This window comes from Malania oleifera, chromosome 6 (genome assembly GCF_029873635.1).
Source record: "Malania oleifera isolate guangnan ecotype guangnan chromosome 6, ASM2987363v1, whole genome shotgun sequence".
NCBI lineage: Eukaryota > Viridiplantae > Streptophyta > Magnoliopsida > Santalales > Ximeniaceae > Malania > Malania oleifera.
Genome location: NC_080422.1, coordinates 13,934,631 through 13,953,742, shown reverse-complemented (window position 1 = coordinate 13,953,742; position 19,112 = coordinate 13,934,631). Strand labels below are relative to the sequence as shown.

Here is a 19,112-nt window from a genome sequence, read left to right as displayed (position 1 = left end):
AGATGGAATTTTTGCAATAAAAATGAGTTGGGGGAACTTTGATTAACAAAGGATTAGAGAGAAATTTAGAGTTAATCAAAGTTGCTAATCTGGAGTAATGAGGGGGTATTTATAGAGTTTGTGAAAAATATGACCGTTGGGGACACGCTCGGTATTTTAAAAAAGTTTAATTAAGTTTTAATGACGTTTTAAATACTTAAAAATATTCCAACCCGAGAGCACCGGTCGACCAGGACAAGTTCGGTCGACCAAAGTTCTTGAGGTTCGGTCGACTAGGCATGAAATGAACTAAAGGTTCGGTTGACTGGACATCTAAGTCCGAAGGCGATTTTCCAATTTAGCATGGCTCGGTCGATCGAGACATTTTGAACTGAGAAGTTCGGTCGACCAGGTAGTCAAAAAGTTGACTCCCTAGGAGGTTCGATCGATCGGGGTCAAATGAACTACATAAGCTCGATCGACCGGAATGTGGTCAAACTGTTGACCTCATCCGAGTTCGGTCGACCGAAGACTTTTGAATGTGAACGGTCAGTCGACCGAGTGCGCACACTTTGTGCATTTCGGTCTTGTTTCAGACAACAAACACCCTATTCAAATGACTAACATATATAAGTGTATGGGTGAGTGTCTTAGAGTCATTTCTAGGTCCCTTTGAAGACATCGAAAAAATCTGGTGTTGGTCGACCATTTTAGCCCCGATTTTGACCCTAACGCTATTCCAAAAACTTTGTATGATTTTAGTCTTTTTAGAAAAAGGTTTTTTTTGTGAGATGTTCTGGTTCTTAGGGTCTATCTACGGTCGTTCTAAGCATTCGAGCACGTTATGCAGATGCATGCATTATTACAGACTGGAGATATAAAGTTAAATGCAATTACAAATTAAAAACAAATGACTTCGTCTTTTTACTCTTCCGACTTCATGGAATGCGGTTGATCGTATAATCTTTAAGTCCTACAAGCTTCCATCGTCGTTTCCTTATGTGTGTGTTAAATTAATGGACATGTTCACATGCTAAATACACATACACACATAAGAAACATATGTTTTGTCAGCATCAAAATAGGGATCGGACTCAAAAAGTCAACACATCCTCTACTTTTTTTTTTTTTTTAATTTTTTATGTAAGACGGCTCTTACAAGGGAAATTTTAAGCTATCAACTTAATTGAGTATCAACTTAACCCAAAGGGTTAAGCTATCAGGGGTCTTCCATGTATATAAACTACTCAACCTCTACTCTTTTTTTTTTATGTAAGACAACTCTTACAAGTGAAATTTTAACCAAAAAAAAAAACATAATCTAAAATTTCAAACATCATAAATTAAAATTATAAAAGAATATTAATCTTTTAGTGTGTAAAATATGGATGCTAAATAAATAAATAAAATTTAAAATTTATATTAATTAATTGATATTTGTTCAGCCAACTTGTCAATTTTTTCTAAGTTGTTATGCTACTAAATATTTTTTTAAAAGGAAAAATATTAAATGGAACAAAGTGGCATAATAGCCAACAAAATTCACTATGTAACATCACAATTACAACATTCCAAACACACCTTCAATGCCAACACATTTCTTACTAAAGCTTCAATTCTATTAACTCCCACATACCTTGTTTTAATGTCAGAGACAACATATTTTTACCACGTTAACAGGAATTTCTTCAAAATCAAGAATTTTGTTTTAATATATGTTGTATTTGGAAGTATAAATGTTGGACCTTAAATTTAGATTTAAATAAGATCAATGTGGCACAATAACCTACAAAATATACTATATTTTCCCTCCTATTTGGAGGATGACCTACATGTATAAAATGATCCTCTTGGAAGTCTTGGTCAATGCCCAAGTGAAATCTATGTTCAAGTGGAAGTGAAAACCTTTGTGTTCAAATGGTATCTCACTTGTTGTTTTGGAATGGAGTTGTTCATTGATAGTTGGTTGTGGCTTTCTTTGGAAGATGGTAGGTCCTCTTTGAAAAAGTAAAATCACTTAATTTGGGAAGCTATTGCTGCAATAATAAAAGCTTAGTGTATCCTTGGGACATTTAAGAAAAGAGTGAGGGAGGGAAGAAAATAGTTTGTTGAAATTTCAGGATTGAAGGTGCCTGCACAATCAGCTTGATATTGACTATCGGATGGTAATTTATTGACAGATTGAGTTAAAATATTGACAAGTTGTTTGTGACTAATCCTTCTTCATTCTGGTTGGTATGATTATCATTTCGAGCTTCGTAGCTTTGGTTTAGTGGCTTGGAATGCAGCCCCTGTTTTGGGTGAGACCTCTCCATTTCTCATTCAAGTTTAATTCCACCTTGATGGTGATGATTCATTATTTTTTATGCCAAGAATTTGTGATTCTTGATGATTGTTGTTAATGTATGCCTCTAGTTTTAACTAGGGAAGATCTATTGTAACCTACTGTTTTGAAATAGTGGAAGATTGGAAATAGACTTCGGTCCCATGATTTTTCCTTTCACACCGAAGGTCTTTCCATGTAAATCTTGGTGTTCTCTTTGTGATTGTGTCGCTTGGTTTGTGTGTTTGGTTGCTATGTATTTATGTTTTTGGATAATTAATTATTTTACTTAGTGTTGATTGGACTAGGGGAAAGCTTAATTTTGGGCCATTGTGTTTTGGACTTCACCTCCATAACCCCCCTCTTCCCCCAACAAACACACCCTGAATACCTATACCTTTCTTACTGAAGCTTCAAACCTCTTTTAACTCTTGCACACCTTGTTTTAATGTGAGAGACAACCTATTTATAGGAATTTCTTCAAAAATTATGAATTTTGCTCTAAACGTATGTTGTGTTTAGGAGTATGAATTTTGGACTTTAAATTTGAATTGGAATATATTTAGATAAATTTTAATACGATTTTGTATTACATTTTATTCAAACCCGATACAAATTCAAGTCCAAAGTCTCTTCAAACATAGGGCTAACATTTATTAAATTGATTGATGTCATTCTTTCAATTTATCTCATTTAAGTTGAATAAAAAGGTTAAAATATCATTTTTCTAAGAATAACAACAGTATATTTTCACATGCAGTTAAGGTTTGACTAACTATTGACCAATGGATTTCTTATTGTCCATAAAATTAATTTTTACTTATTTTTTCTAAGCTTGTATTTGAGAGTATGGATTTCCAACCTTCAATTTGAATTTTGGGTGGATTTTAATAAAGTTCAATACAATTTATTACATCTTACCCAAATCCAAGGTCTTTTCAAAAACATAGATTTAATAGTTTTTAGAAATTTAGAGAGTAAAGCGTCATTTAGAAAACTTCCAAATACTGCATTTGGAGAGGCCTTAGATTTAATTTAGAGGCCTTGGATTTACAGAGTGAAGTGTCATTTAGAGAAGTCAAATGCTGCATCTAGAAGTATGAGTTTTGGACCTTGAAATTGAAGCCGAGTGGATTTGAATAGATTTCAATATAATTTTATAGTACATCTTTCCCAAATTCAATACAAATCTAAATTCAAGACATCTTCAAACATAGGAAAGAATATTGCTGACCTCCTTGTACTGATTTTTATTTTTATTATTTACATTTTCTTTTTGTTTCATCATCAATTTTGGATGTAAGGTAAACAAATGGAACTATTCATAAGGTGATGAGACTTTTGAAACTTTTTTTTTTAAATCTTTATTTTTATGGTGGCTGCTGCTAACACCAAGAACGCATTTGAAAACTGAAATTTAACTCAAGGACATTCCACGAGAAAATTCAGCTGCTTTCTTTCCAATCAAGCCAATGAGTTCTGATAACAATGATAGTTAGAACTGAAAGAACTTAGATGACAGTGGCACCATGGCAGAGCCTCCAATCAAACATACATGTTGATCACAACCCATGATCAGAGAGTTAAACCACAGGAGTTAACAGTGGTTTGTTACCAAAGTGAGCCTCCAAGTTTCCAATCACAAGGTCAGCCATGGCCTTGCGGGTTTCCACCGTGCCACTCCCCACATGAGGTAACAGGACAACACTGTCAAGTCCAAACAGCTCTTCAGGCACTTCAGGCTCATGCTCGAAAACGTCCAGCCCTGCCCCACCCAGACGCCCTTCAACCAATGCAGGCACAAGCTCTGCTTCGTCGACATGTGGACCTCTCCCGATGTTGATGAGAATGCCCTTTGGACCCAAAGCATCAATGACTTCGCGGTTGACAATGTGGTGGGTTTCTTGTGTAAGCGCGCAAGCAACAACCAAAATGTCACAGTTGGACGCTAACTCGACAACACTAGGATAGTATTTGTAATTTGAATCTGGTTTCTCAGACCTGGAATAGTAACTAATTGGGCAGTCAAATGCTTCAGCTCTCTTGGCAATTGCTAATCCAATTCTCCCCAACCCAATTATGCCAACTGATTTGCCAGTGAACTGTGACACAGAAAGTAATGTAAAAAGAATTAAAAAAAAAAAAGAGAACCCATAATAAGCAAAACAAAACAAAAACAGAAAAGAAATACGCAAGCAAAAGATGATGAAACATAACCTGCAAACTTGGTTCTTCACCCAAAGTGCTTAGCCGCAAAAAAAAGGAGAACGACCAGCAAGCAATAAACCCGATAATTGGGGAAAGAAAACATATAACAGGGCCAAAGTTTGCAGGAATCTTGATTTCAAAGTATCCATTAACAGTAAATGATATTTTTTAGCAGAAATAAGGTGTGTATTTTTTTCTTTTTTCTTTTTTTTTTTAATAATAAAGTTAATTTTCATTAACCATGTATGCTCATTTTTTGCCAAATAGTCACAGTTAGGGGACAGCTGTAGAGGCTTGGATAAATTCTATCCTCTGCAAGATGAATAGACAGTTAGGGGACTTTGATGTTGGCTTAAAGTTCATCATTACTAACCATTTTCTTTCTAATGATCCTTTCCAAAGATTGAACCAACTACTTCAATACAAATGTTCTCTACTCTATTCTCCACAATGTTTCCAAACAAGAAGTGAACAGTGTTCCCATAACCAATTTAACAAAAACAAGAGAATGCAAATTAAATGACATTTTCTCCACCAGAAGAACATAGATCACAAAGCATCAAACTGTAAATAAAACTATATTTTCTTTATCGGAAGCATGCATCAGAGTTGATCAAAGAAAATAGAATGCAGGAACACAGAGCATTCTGTAGTGACTGTACACAGCCGCACAATGCGTTAATACCAGTCTCACTCAAAACACTAATGGCTATAAGCTCACAAGTCACAAAAAGATACATCTCAAAGGCACTGTTTCTCCACAATAATCAATTATAGCTCCTACCACCATCCTAATGGCCACAAAAATTGAATTAACAAAAAATAAATGATATCCTGGAAGTATAATTTTTTTTCCCCCAATATGTACCATGGTATCCAACAATAAATTCTGCTTCTTTCACATTGTTAAAACTTGATATACATTGTTGGGCCATAACCTAACAGCTTAAGCTTTTAGGTAAATTGATAATCTTCATAGTATCAGAGCTGGTTACCAAGAGGTCTTAGGTTCTAGTTTTGTTGCCCGCGTTTATTGTGTGGTATTTAAAAAATTATTGTATTCCCTATAATGGATGACATTATTGTGTCTTTGTCTCTCCACATGCAGTCGGACTGCATATACAAGAGAGTGTTAAAGCTTGATATACATGGTTGGCCCACAACCTAAAAGCTTAAGCTTTTAGGTAAAGTGGTAATCTAACACACATGAAAGCCATATATAGGCTGCACTCTCCCTTATTACCTTGTTTGAAATTTAAGACCCACGATACTGTTTTCAATAGAAATTTTGCCATTGTTTATACATTTGGACTGCAAATTGCTCAAGTTCCAAATAGGCAAATACAAAGTACCTCAATATGTGTCTTCAATATCCAGCAGCTGCAAGGTTATTGTCAATAAAGGAGACAAGTAGGAATTTAGAAACATAAAAGTGCAGCAAATCTAGATCATTTTTTCTCAGTCCTCAAAACAAGGATCAGGCAAGGCAATTGAGCAATGGGTTTTTGTCCATTGGAAATCAAACTTATGCTTTCTATGACTGGGAACAAGAAATATGGCACCTAAAGTTTTTTATTATTTTTTAAAAAAAGAACCATAATTTATTAAAACCCTCTTTGCAATCTTTACTAGACAAAGTTCGCAAAATTTACCAAATGAAATCTGGATTCGGCTAACACAATCCAAAACATGGTATACTTTTACTTCAGAACACATTAATAATCAAGAAAACTTCTTTCTTCCCTCATGTTTCTCCTTTCTAATCCTTTATGTAAAGAAAACATCACTGATTATGAATTGCAAAGCAATGTACAAGAAATTACCTTTTTTCTAGGAGCTACAACAACAGAAACAATAACAAGCCTTAAGTCCACTAGTTGGGGTCAGCAACATGAATCCTTTTCCGCCAATTCACCCGATTAAGAGTGTTTTCCTTTATTAGATTAAGGGCTATTAAATCTTTCCTCACTACCTCATTCCAAGTTATTTTAGGTCTACCTCTACCCATTTTCATGCCAAAACAATAACTAATTCACTTCTCACAAGTGCTCAACTAGGTCTGTGTTTCAAATGCCCAAACCATCTAAGCCTCCCCTCTCTTATCTTATTTACAATTGATGCTATGCTTAAATTATTGTGTATATACTCGTTTCTTACTTTCTCTTTTAATGTTACACCACTCATCTACCTTAACATTCGTATTTCAGCAACTTTTACTTTTTATACATGTTGTTCTTAGTTGCCCAATATTCTAAACCATAAAGCATAGCTAGCCTCATAGTCATCTTATAAAACTTTCATTTTAGTTTCAAGAGTATTCTACAATCACACAACATACTTGACCCATTCCTCCCTTTTACCCAACCTGTTTTAATTTTATGTACTACATCTTTTTCAATTTTCCCTTCCCCTTGCATAATAGATCAAAGATATCTAAATCTATTAGTTTTATTAATCTTTCGATTATCAAGTTTAATCTTCTCTCCATTGCTACTCCTTACATTACTGAAATTACATTTTATATATTTTGTCTTATTCTACTTATCCTAAAACCCTTTAGACTCTAATGTGGCTCTCCAAAGTTCTGACTTAGATTCCACTTTGTTTCTACCATCTCCAATCAACACAATATCATCTACAAACAACATACACCAAAGGGTCTCATTTTTTATATTCCTAGTAAGTTTATTAATTACTAAAGTAAAAAGATAAGGACTCGAAGTAAAACCTTGATATACACCTTCAGTAATTGAAAAATCTTAAATTCCCCTCCCATAGTCTGAACGCTAGTCACCACTCCATTATACATATCCTTAATTACCTCAATATATCTACTGCATATCCCTTCTTTTCTAAGACCCACCAAAGAACTTCTCTAGGTACTCTATCATATGCTTTCTCTAGATTAATAAAAACCCTATGTAAGTTCCTCTTCTTTTTCCTAAACTTTTCCATTAAAATTCTTAAACAATAAATAGTTTCTGTTATTGATCTCCCAAGCATAAAACCAAATTGATTTTCTAAAATCCTTGTTTCTAGTCTTATTCTAAGTTCAATTACCTTTTCCCATAATTTCATCATATGACTCATAACCTTAATTCCACGATAGTTATTACAGTTCTAAATATCTTTGTTTTTGTATAAAGGTACTAACGTTCTTTACCTCCATTCTTCTGACATTTTCTTGATTTTTATAATAGCATTGAATAGATTAGTTAACCAAATCATGTTCCAATATCATGTTCTAGGTAATAAGAAATCGTGTTCTAGTATTATATTTAAACTCATGTTGAGTATGATGCCAAAATTAAGTTGTGCACCTTTAGGCAAAGTTTTTATTACTCTCCTTTTACCAATTAAATAGAGAACTAGGTTTACGTATGGAAGCAGCTTCTTGTGTCCTAACTCAAAGTTCCAAGTAATCTAAAGAAGCTGCCCTCACCTTACCACCTTCAAGAGTAAGTACCATGTTTTATACCAATTATCATTCTGTAAAAAACTTTAAGGATCCACATTCCAGGTAAAAATCGTCCAAACACAAATATTAAAATATATATATATATATATAGACACACACACACACACAAACAAACAACAAAAACTACAAACCAATAACTAAAGGTAATAGTCACAACAAAGTCGAATTATAAGCAAGGAACACCAAACACAACATTGCAACACAATATGTACACAAAATAAATATTGAATACCTTCCAAATAGAGATCTACAGGAAATGTGGATAAGAAACAGATACTCAGGCAATAGTCACAATATTACTAAACAACCAACCAAAAAATGACCAAGAGCATGATTTTCTTCAGGGAGTTCCCTTGAATCCAAAAAGTTACATGAATCGAGGAATGAGAAATAAACAAGCAATCATGATTTACAACAACTTGGACATGCACACCATAAGAAATGTTTCATCGAAACATTTGCTCAGAAGAATATTTTGCCTTAAGAATTGAATACACATACACTCACTAATAGGTGTCATGTCCCTCGTAGACATTTGGAAAACATGAATAATTGGTGATACCTCTCAATGAACAATATTCAAGTATAACTAGTAATTCACCTCTCTGTGTGTGTGTGTGTGTGTGTGTGTGTGTCTGTTGTCTCCGTCGTATACATTTAGCAACACGAGAAACAAATAAATGAATAAGTGGGGGAAACCAACATTTCAGTAGTACCTAGTAAATTCATCTCTCTCTCTACTAACGCTCTCTCAAGTCTCTGCTGCTGCGACGCTCTGCATTGTTTCCCGGCAGAGTGACATTGTGGGCAACAGGATAATATGGGGATCCTTTCCAATGAACAATTGTCGAGTATACTAGTGACTCATCTCGCTCCTCTTCGTCGTTCTGGCAAGGTTTCCCTCATTATACTATTGGCAAACATGAATAATTGGTAAAACTTTGCATGAACAATTTTCGGTATAAATGGTAATTCATCTCTCTCTCTCTCTCTCTCTCTCTCTCTCTCTCTCTCTCTCTCTCTCTCTCTCTATTTGGACAGTTTCTCATTTATGTGAAGAATGGAATGGCAGGCACCACAAAATTTCAAGTCAGTCTCACATGGCCTTGGGAAACTTCAAGTCAGTTCACATGCACTTCACAAGAAGCTTATGGCTCTATGCATCCCGTCAATCGTTCAGGTGAAATCAGCCTAACATGGCCATATGACTTTTTTTTTAATTGAAATAAAATATCATTTTTCAAGAATCAAAAATATTATGAACATTGGACTCAAAAACCTATTTTCTTTTCTTTTTCTCAGGCATCTCAGCAATCCTCACAATTCTTCAGGCAAATCATCACTGAAAACTAATTCTTCCAAATCCAAAACAGACATAAAACAGAAAACCTAGATTCCATTTTATGTTTTTTTTCCCATTTCTCCTTTCAATATCCTCTCTCAGCAGTCAAAACAAATCCCGTAGTACCAATCTTCCAAAACCAAAACAACATAAAAACCGAAACCCATATCCCATTTTCTTCTCTTTTCCCAGTTTTCCCCATCCATTCTCACATTTTCTCATCACCCAAACAAATTATGACTGCCAAAAATAAAGAAAGAAAGAAAACCCAGAATCAAACCTTTGTAGTCAACTTGAAATCTCCTCTCTTCCACGCCCCACTCCTCACGTACCGATCACTCTCACAAATCCTCCTCAAAGTGGCCAACATCAACGCAATCGCTAAATCGGCAACGTCCTCAGTCAACACGCATAGGGCAGTTCTTCGTGACCCCTCACACCCCCCTCTCACCATTGCGATCGATGTAGTCAAAGTCATCATTATCCAACCGCCGCTAGCGTGAAGCTGGCCAACGAGCTCCCGCTTATACGGCAGACGAATCACTCATACGCCTCGTCAGGACACCCCGCCTTCGCGTTATCGACGACTATCATGGCTCTTGTGTGGGAAGTTGAGTGGCTCTTACAGGCTGCCGGAGTCTTCGGGTGAGGTACTGCCAGAATCGAAAGAGATGTGACAGCGCATTCATGAGCTCGTCTTCAAGGTATGGCGACATTGGGCAGGCCATCAGCACGCCTATGGCTTCCATTCCGAAGTCGAAACTTGTTCTTGCCCTCAGATCACGCTCTCGCAGGGAGTTATTGTTGTTTTGTGCTGGCTAGTGCTTCTGATGTTTGCGTTGGTGGGGTGGTTGCAATTTGTTGGGGTTCGTCGTGTGGGTGCTGTGGGTTGTGGGGGCGGTGTGGCCGCCCCAAAAGAGTTTGGGAGTTTTATGGAGAAATGGATTTTCTGATGCAATATGGATGGCTATAGCACTTCGGCGGCGGCGGCGGCGGTTGGTGCAGAATTCGGAGTCAGGTTGGAAATGGGTAAGAATGATCCGACTCCGACCATAGGTAGATTCATAACCGATCGATTATGGGCCGAACAAATAACTAAACCGAATTTTATAGTTTTTAATTTTGGCAAATCGAGCCCAAATCGAGCTTATTATCTCTTTGTGAGAACTTGACTATTGATGTTGTAGTTTGGATGTTCTCAAAGTTTGAACCAATGTATTTAAGTTAAAAATTATTGTTGTTATAAGGCTTGTGAGACTTATATATATGAACAACATTAATTCCATAATACTTCATAATTGTAATAAAATTGAACTTTGTAAATAACTTAAACGATTGAGAACCCCTTGGTCTTATTGGATCTTTTCTTTTTGCTCCTAATTCCTACTAGCTTAGTAGTTTTTATGCTACTTAGTGATCACTTTTAGATCTCTTGCTCATAGGCTCCTACAAACCATCATAATACAATTACATATCAATTAACCACAAGGCATTTTAATAATTAAATATCTTTATTCCTGACTCTACAAAATAAACAAAGCAAATTTTTTGGCACTTTAATAATTAGATTTATCTTTTCCTAATTACCCAAAATAAACAAACATTCACAATAAATAAGAAAATATAAAATATACTAAATTACAAATAAAATAACAGACATTAAAATTTTCACCAAAAGAGAAAATCAATGATTCTAAATTTCAAGGATTGAGTTACCAGTCACGGTCATTTTTTTCTGCATAGTTCAAGTATTACGAGCTATGTAGGGTTATAACTTTTATTCTCCCACAAGCATCATTCATGTGCATTTTCTCCAATAAAATAGCAAATGGAAATATAACAAGATAAAATTAAATTCATGATCAATGTTCATAAAAGAACTGAATACATAATCTTATCAATATATATTTATCGATGGTGTTAATACTAGAAGAATTTAGGCCAACTTTATCAAATTCTAAAATGAATTGAAAAGAAAAAATGAGATATTTATCAGGTGGCGGATTTCTTGGCTCGCTAAGGCGAAGAAGGCGACACGAAGCGCTATTTTGCAAGTGATGTGCTGCCGAGTAAAATGAGAAGTCTCATTCATATGGATAAGATGAGTATTTCAAGTCTTCGACTTTAATTGACATCATTTGGTTTTCCTCTGGTTTATTTTCGCAGGTACTTTGTTAATGTTTTTTTTTTTTTTTTTTGTCTGATTTTGATTCCATATAGACATGTTTAGATTGTTTTAGTTGGATGATGGTACTAGTTTTTTTATTATTGGTTTTGATGCTCAGGATGACTTTTTATAGTTTATTTGTAAATTTCATGTGTCCTGCTTGTAACCACGGTATTCTTCTACCATAAGTGAGGGCTATCAATTAAATTGGGGTTTCATTTAAAAAAAAATGTGGTTTCTCATACAATATTTAACAAAAATATCGCAAATTTTTGTCTTAAAAATTGCAAAGATATACCTATAAGCGTTGTAGTCAGTCATGCGCGAGTTTCGTCTCTACTCGGCCTCTCAGCTTGAGGATAGAGGGCAGGGCTTGTTTGTCCGATAGGCGAAGTGTAGGACCCACCCATCAATAAGTAAATAATAAGAAGTAGGTAAAAAGGGAATACAACAGGGCTTCGGCGACAAAGGCGTGTATATTCTTATACAACGAAGCCCCTGCAGCTCTGGGTGGTTGAAAGGAGCTGAGACAAGGCGTATTGCACAACAGAGATACGAGCAAAACCAGAGAGAAAAATATACGGATGAGGTGTCGTTGCGACGACATGGTCTGCCCCTTCGTCGATGCAAATGTCGACTCAGTTAATATTTGAGTTAATACTCATTTTGGGCTAACGGGGAGGAAAACCTAAAACTCTCTCTCTCGCCTCAGATCTGACTCTCTCGCGGAGCTGCTCGCGCTCTCTCTAGCTGAGCTAGCTATCTAGGCGCGCGCTCCGATCCGTTGCCGGGAGGCGGGGGTTGTACGACGGAGTTTTATGCGTGAAGCAGGGAAAAAGAGAATAAAACCTAAAAGCTCTACGCGCTCTCTCTCGGCTCTCGCTCGCTTCTCTCTCTCGCCTCTCTCTCTCTCTCTCTCTCTCTCTCTCTCTCTCTCTCCCTCTATCTATCTATCTATCTCTCTCTCTCTCTCCGATCCTTTGCCGTTCGTCGCTTGTTTCTACGATCGGAAGTTTATGCGTGAATCAGGGAAAAAAACTCTACAGTTATAGCATATCAGATCATCGTTTTGAAGATTTTTGGGTTTTCCCTAAAATCGAGGTAAGGATTTGATTTCGTTTTCGATTTGATAGTTGTGTAGCAGTCAAGATTATAGTTGTAACGACCCGAAGAATAATGGTATTTAAATAATAAAGAGAGAGAGAAATGGAAACAGAAACAGAAGGAGGAAGTAGGCTTCGTCGACGCCTGTGTGCACTCGCACGAGCAATATACTCACTTTGAATATATAACTTAAAAATTTTCTTTTATTTCTATTCATTTTAACAACAGGGCCTCTCGACGAATACATGATTTGTCGACGAGCTCATAAGGGGCCTCAGGAGTCGCCCGAATTCCCACGCCTTTTATCGCATACCACGCCCCTCCCGCGAGCGGGCTGTGTTGGCCCTCGTGTTTTCTTCCTCCGACATTCGTCGATGAGGAGGATAATTCGTCAACAATTCCGTATCAAGACCTCCGTCACACGGATGGAACGGTACTCGCTCGTCTAATACAAGTTATAATCGCCAAACCGAGATTTGTCAGCACATTCGGGCCCAAGTAGGCTATAGGTCTCTCTCGTCACAACCCTCTCCATACTATCCGTTTCAGATCACGGCCCCGTTTTCTGACCCTCAAAAAAAGACGATCTGACAGCCACCACGACACTCCTACGAAGTTCCTACAAGTCTGCCAGAGCCGGATCGTCAGTGAAGGGGTTTAGAAATTCATTCCCAACTTTTCATAGGCATAAGGTATTTATGCAAATTTTCCTACCTTAATAGGAGTTACTAGTGCAGTATTGTATGCAATAAAAAACTGAAAAAAAAAAAAAAACAAAAAAAAGAAAAAAAATATTTTGGTTCTAAGGGGATGGTTGTTTTCAGGGTGTTAAAGCTGAGAACCCTGTGCGGTATAGGGTTAGAGTTCATAGGGCTTGTCAGTACGCCGAAGAGTGGGGAAAATGCTTCCTAGAATTGTTTATAGTGTTATCACGAGTTTATACATATGTATATCCCACCTATTACCCAGTTTTAACAAATATGGGTTTAAATGGTTGGGTGGCCTGAGTAGATCTGATTGATAACCCGTGAATAAAGAACTTATATCCTTTTACAGTATATCATTACGATACTAACACACAATATAGACAGTATAGTACAGATATTTCATCCAAACAATATCTTACAGTTTTACTCAGATCAGTAATGTTATAGTTTTTTATACAGATAGTATATTACAGATATACTAGAATATATCTTACAATTTTACCTTATCAGTATTTACAGCTTGATTAACAACAGTAATATACAGTATTTAATAGTATGTCATGTTTTCTTATTACTATAACTACAGATATACAAATAGATATACAGAGATAGCACAGATACTACAAATATAGCATACAGAGATTACAGTATTTTCGAGTACATTATATATCGTTATGGTAATTTGGAACATGATGAAAACATAAAAGCATATATATGTATATATATAATAGCATTATCCCCTGACGAATGATTATCATACATGATACCAATAAAGAATACAGAGCACGGTATCGTTGCTAGATATAAATAGAGTGTAACCACATATCTCAGATAGTGTGTGGGTACCGTCAACCGTGTTTGGAGAGTTGCAATGTAGTGACCCGAAAAATAATAGAATTTAAATATAATAAGAGAGAGAGAGAGAAATAGAAACAGAAATAGAGGAGGTTTGTATACCTTCGTTCCCTACGACATTGCTTTGGGAATAAAATAATAAATTCATGAAATTGTCATGACTCTTCGACGAATTTAGGATTTCGTCAGATAATTCATCAAGGAAATTCGGACGATATAGTGATTCGTCGACAAATAAATACTGGTGATGTTTTTTGGCTTCTCTGAATTTTTCGACGATTTAATGAAGGACTCATCCGACGCGGTGACGTGCCTCATCAACGGAATCGGGCCTTTAATAAATGCTAAAATCGATTTTTATATCATTTCCAAACGCCTGCTCTCATCTCTCTAGTCACTCTCTCCTTTCTCCCTTCGATTTTGGCCCCGCCAGTCGCCGGATCAAAGATTTGAGGCTACCAGCTACGCTCCTGGCGAAGTTCCTACAATTCCTAAACGATCACTTGGAATAAAGTTGTTTTCTCCGCAATTCAGGGAAGGCCTTTTAGCCCAAATTTGGCCTATGAAGTTTATAGAAAAAAACAAAGTATAACCAACATCACCGAAATGATGTAGGCGAGAAATACTGAATTCTGTTTACTTGCAAATAATTATTTCCAGGTGTTTTGACAGGCCCTGCGGGTGTTAGGACAGTAGCCCATAGGGCTTGCCATAAGTCAGTAAGGGAATATGTTATGTTTTAGGTATTTTAATAAAATTATTATATAGTTTATTAAAAAAATGATTGAACCTTATGTATTTAAGTATCGTGTGGTTTGTGCATTGACTATAGTAGCAAAATATGTTTTACGATATTTCATATTCTGATTTTCGATATTTCATACCTGATTTTATAATCGCACTACCATTATTATATGAATATCAGTATTATGATTTATGTAGTTTCATTGTTATGATTAGATATTTCTCATAATTACCGTACAATTGAGGCATCATCATGGTTATTACTGTTATTTCAAAATCAGGTAAATCAATAGAGATACGTATATACAGAGATTTACTATATGATAGGCAGACCTTGTTGGACCTATTCAGTTTACAGAGCACTGTACCGTTGCTACAGATATATGTTACTTTATGAAGTGCAACCCCCTTTTGATACTAGTGGTAATGTCTATCACCGTGGCCCTTGATAGGATAGTCGCCCCATTCAGATATGGGTTGTGTGGGCAATCGACCGATAAGTTATCTGATTTATTCATTGAATGGCCAGCCAGGTAAAGCTCGCCTACGGGCCACACAACCCTGTCATGAGATGGTTAAGTCTTGACACAACAGATATCCACAGGAACAGTTTCATTACTATTACGATGACAGATTTACAGAAAAAGGGAATATACATGTATAGATTAAGTATTTTGATTGTAATCTACTGATAACTGTTATGTAAAGCAACATGGAAGGGGGGTGGTATTTTATCACTTGTGCTTTATTATATACTCAGTAATACATGTTTATTTGTACACAGATTTTCATGATATATACTAATTTGCCACACACTAGTAATAACATATTTCGTCTTACTGATCTTAGCTTCTATCCTATTTTGAATCATTTTTCATGGATCTAGGTAGGCGAGCAGATCAATCTCGCAGATAAGGAGCTTCAATGGTGGCCCGGTGCAGAGAGTGATATATTTTGGGACGTGGTTTTTGCTATAGCCGCATGGTTGAGAGTATTTTTGGGTAAACGTGGATTATGTGTTACTCTTTTGGAACCATCTCGTACTCTGGCTTATGTGGTATTGGTTTCTTTGTCTTGTGTTTATTTTTCATATGGTTATTGTCTATTGATTTATTGCTCTCAGCTCTTAGGTTCATGGTTGGGTTTATCCCAGTATGGTATCAGAGCATGTAGATTATCATAGTATATATAAAATAAAATAAAAAAGTCAGTTTATTAAGCAGGTTGTTACAATGTAGCTCCCCAATTCACTGGGTTGAGGGGGCCGGTTTAATGAGGTAGCAGCTAGTCCTACGCCTAGTAGAGTATGCAGTTTGGCCAGGCTGAGGTAGTGTAGAGTATAGTGACTTACTTGGAGGGCCGACCAAGTTAAGTCCTGCCTATGGGCCGCACAACCCTGTCATAAGGGGTCAAATCATATTGATCATTCAGAGTTTCTAGGGATAAAACACAGTGTTGTCACTATGTTATACGTTTTATGCTTTTTGTTTATATTCGTATGATATTGCACTGTGATTGACTACGCCATTTCCGATGCTCCTGGGGGGGGTGTTAGTATTTAGCATACTGTACAGGTGATATATGATTTTAACAGATCCATCACTCCTCAGTTTTACATACTATTATTAGAGCATTTACGATCAGACGCCACACACTAGAAATATACTAGCATTTTCCACTTACTAAGCTTGACGCCCACCCATACTTTATCAATTTCAGGTGAGCCAGTTAGGTGAAGCAGATTTCTGGCTGCGGTATGGGGGGTGTGGGTGTCTTCGATGTGGGGGGGGAGTTTATTTATACCCTGTTTTAGGGTGCAGTTTTGATAGAGTTTGTATTTTTTAGGGGCGATGATCTGAAGGGAATTACATATTTGTTTATGACTATGGTCTATATATACTACATTCTGGGATTGTATGTATATGTGTTAATCTAGCTTAGTGTTTCCGCTACACGTAGTGTTATTGTCTATGCTAACAACGAATACCCAGTGTCCTTTGTGGGTTCTGAGATCTCATAAGCAGGGCGGTACAGACAAGCATAGGTGGATAAACAAGTCTTAATGGTGAGTGTTACAAATAACATGGTGCTTTACGCTTTCTTTAGGTTTCAAGAGTCTGCTCACCGGCGTAGTTGTTTTGGATCGTTCCGTTTCGTATTTCTATTTTCGGGATTAAGGTAACAGGATTTATTTACATCAGTATTTTTAGAAAAACTAAACCGCTAGAAAGATGGCTTATGCCTTTATACACATTTTGACTGTTTATCTGCAAAATTTTACCGGGTATAATTGCTATTTCTTACGATTTTACAGTTTTAACTCTGTGTAAATGATCTTAAAAATATGGTAGTTAAATATAAAGTAACAGGGTAATGGGAAATATTAACATGGAGGAAGTCAGCGGCTTCCTCGACGGTGGCATCTATGAGCTCGTCGACGAGAAAATAGCTGAGAGGTCATGCTTTTGGAGGGATTCTCATTTCCCAGTCGACGAGGTGAGAGTTCTTTGACGAATTCGTCCCTCCTGACCTCATCGACGAGAGGACTTGACTCCTTGACGAACCCATTTATAAATAGTTTGCAAGACCATTGGAGTTTTCACAGAAAAGTTAGTAGTCAAAATCATCTCTCTCTCTCTCTCTCTCTCTCTCTCTCTCTCTCTCTTCTCTCGTCTCTCGCTCTCTCTGCGTCGGTCCTCCTTCATACGGTTCTCCTTCTCTCTCTCTCTCTTCAAAATAATTAAAAAAACGTTTTGGCTCTGTCGTTCGCTAGATAGAGAGCTGAGGCCACCACGACGCTCCTGGGAAGTATCTCTTACAAACGTACTACTGTGATGGCATATCGTTGGTGGGCAGAATTGTAAATTCAGTCCCATTTTCAGGTAAGACTTTTTAAGTGAAAATTTTGGTCTTACTGGAATTATAGTGAAATGTTTATGCACAAAAATCTGAGTTTAGTTTTGAAAGTGTCGTTTTCAGGGTGTTGAACACGAGAAACCCTGTGCTGCAAGGACCGAACTGCAATTTTTTGCTGGGTTGTTACTTTTCAGTGCATGTGAAAGGATAAAGCTGACTAAATAACAGCTAGTTTCCATGCAAGATTTTATTATCAGCAAATTATACTTTTTAGTAACATTATTATTTGTATATTTATTTGAAGAAAATGCCAATGTTTGGTTGAAATATTATTGTTATTCGTCAGGAAATCGATTTTAGAATGAAATGGAATGATTTTATGTTTGGGTGGGGCCATGAATATTAATTTTTACATGATAATATTATGTTATGGTAATATTTGACTTTTTCTATGAAATGCAAGTAATGATTTTCGTAGCAAGTTATGAAGTATAGGCATAGCAGTTTAATGGTTCAAAATAACATGATATGAATTATTTATTCAAAAGATTATGGATGGCGGAATTCACGCACAGGCCGTGATTACGATAGCCAGCACGAGGCTGTGGATAGTATGATTTTGGTCGCAAGGCCAGCCGATTGAAAGTATCAGCGACTGCAAAGATGCCGTAGTATTAACGGTATGACGAAAAATAGCTTAGCTGAATCTATCGACGTTAAACTTATTATTAATATGTATTATTGTTAGTATCAAAACCGTGGATGATAGTTCATGTCTGGATTACAAAGGCTCTGTACCTATGGTAGACGATAGTGGAGCATTATTTACTATGTTTTATGTATGTGACACCTCAGGGTGTTGAGTGAGAACCCTGCTGCAGTGTAGGACCCGTCCTAGATGTGGTGCTTTTCGCGACCGGCCTACAGAGTGCGGGACCCTCTCTCTGGTCGGAGAACGTGTTCTTTGATCACCATCCCCACAAGGGGGTGGAGATGGATATGTGAATGTGAAGGCAGTTGTTAGAGCATTATGTACTACCCCTCTAGGGGGCAGTCCTGACACCAACGAGTGTGCAAGCCTCATCGTACGGACAGACATTTATGTAACATCAGATAGTAATCGGTGTCCATATCCATATGTCGGGTCCCACTTCGACTCGCACAACTACGCAGTAAGGTGGGGAATCATACAATCAGCTAGCTTATACATCCTTGGGGATGAATTATTTCAGTATTCTCAGCTATATCCGACATTTTAGAACTATATGAGTTAGTAAAATACGAACAGAGATGTCGATTCATATGTTATGTGAATGTTTCATCTCTATGACATGTACTGTATATATAGT

General features: G+C 36.7%; 1 protein-coding gene across 1 annotated transcript; it reads right to left on the bottom strand.

The window, feature by feature from the left end:
• Positions 1-3,733: 3,733 nt before the first annotated feature.
• On the bottom strand, positions 3,734-10,504 carry LOC131158480 (glyoxylate/hydroxypyruvate/pyruvate reductase 2KGR-like). Its single transcript, XM_058113346.1, has 3 exons — positions 9,957-10,504; positions 9,611-9,835; positions 3,734-4,404 (listed from the first exon to the last, which is right to left on the bottom strand). Exons 1-3 carry the CDS (start codon positions 10,077-10,079, stop codon positions 3,886-3,888), a joined length of 867 nt encoding a protein of 288 aa, XP_057969329.1. The 5' UTR covers positions 10,080-10,504; the 3' UTR covers positions 3,734-3,885.
• Positions 10,505-19,112: the final 8,608 nt, after the last annotated feature.

Excerpts from the sequence above, each read along its gene's own strand:
- LOC131158480 (XM_058113346.1), bottom strand. The coding sequence starts at position 10,079 with ATGGAAGCCATAGGCGTGCTGATGGCCTGCCCAATGTCGCCATACCTT. Across the intron at positions 9,836-9,956 it reads CCCGAAGACTCCGGCAGCCT|CTTCACGCTAGCGGCGGTTG; the intron begins GTAAGAGCCACT and ends CTCGTTGGCCAG. Across the intron at positions 4,405-9,610 it reads ATTTCAAGTTGACTACAAAG|TTCACTGGCAAATCAGTTGG; the intron begins GTTTGATTCTGG and ends TCTGTGTCACAG.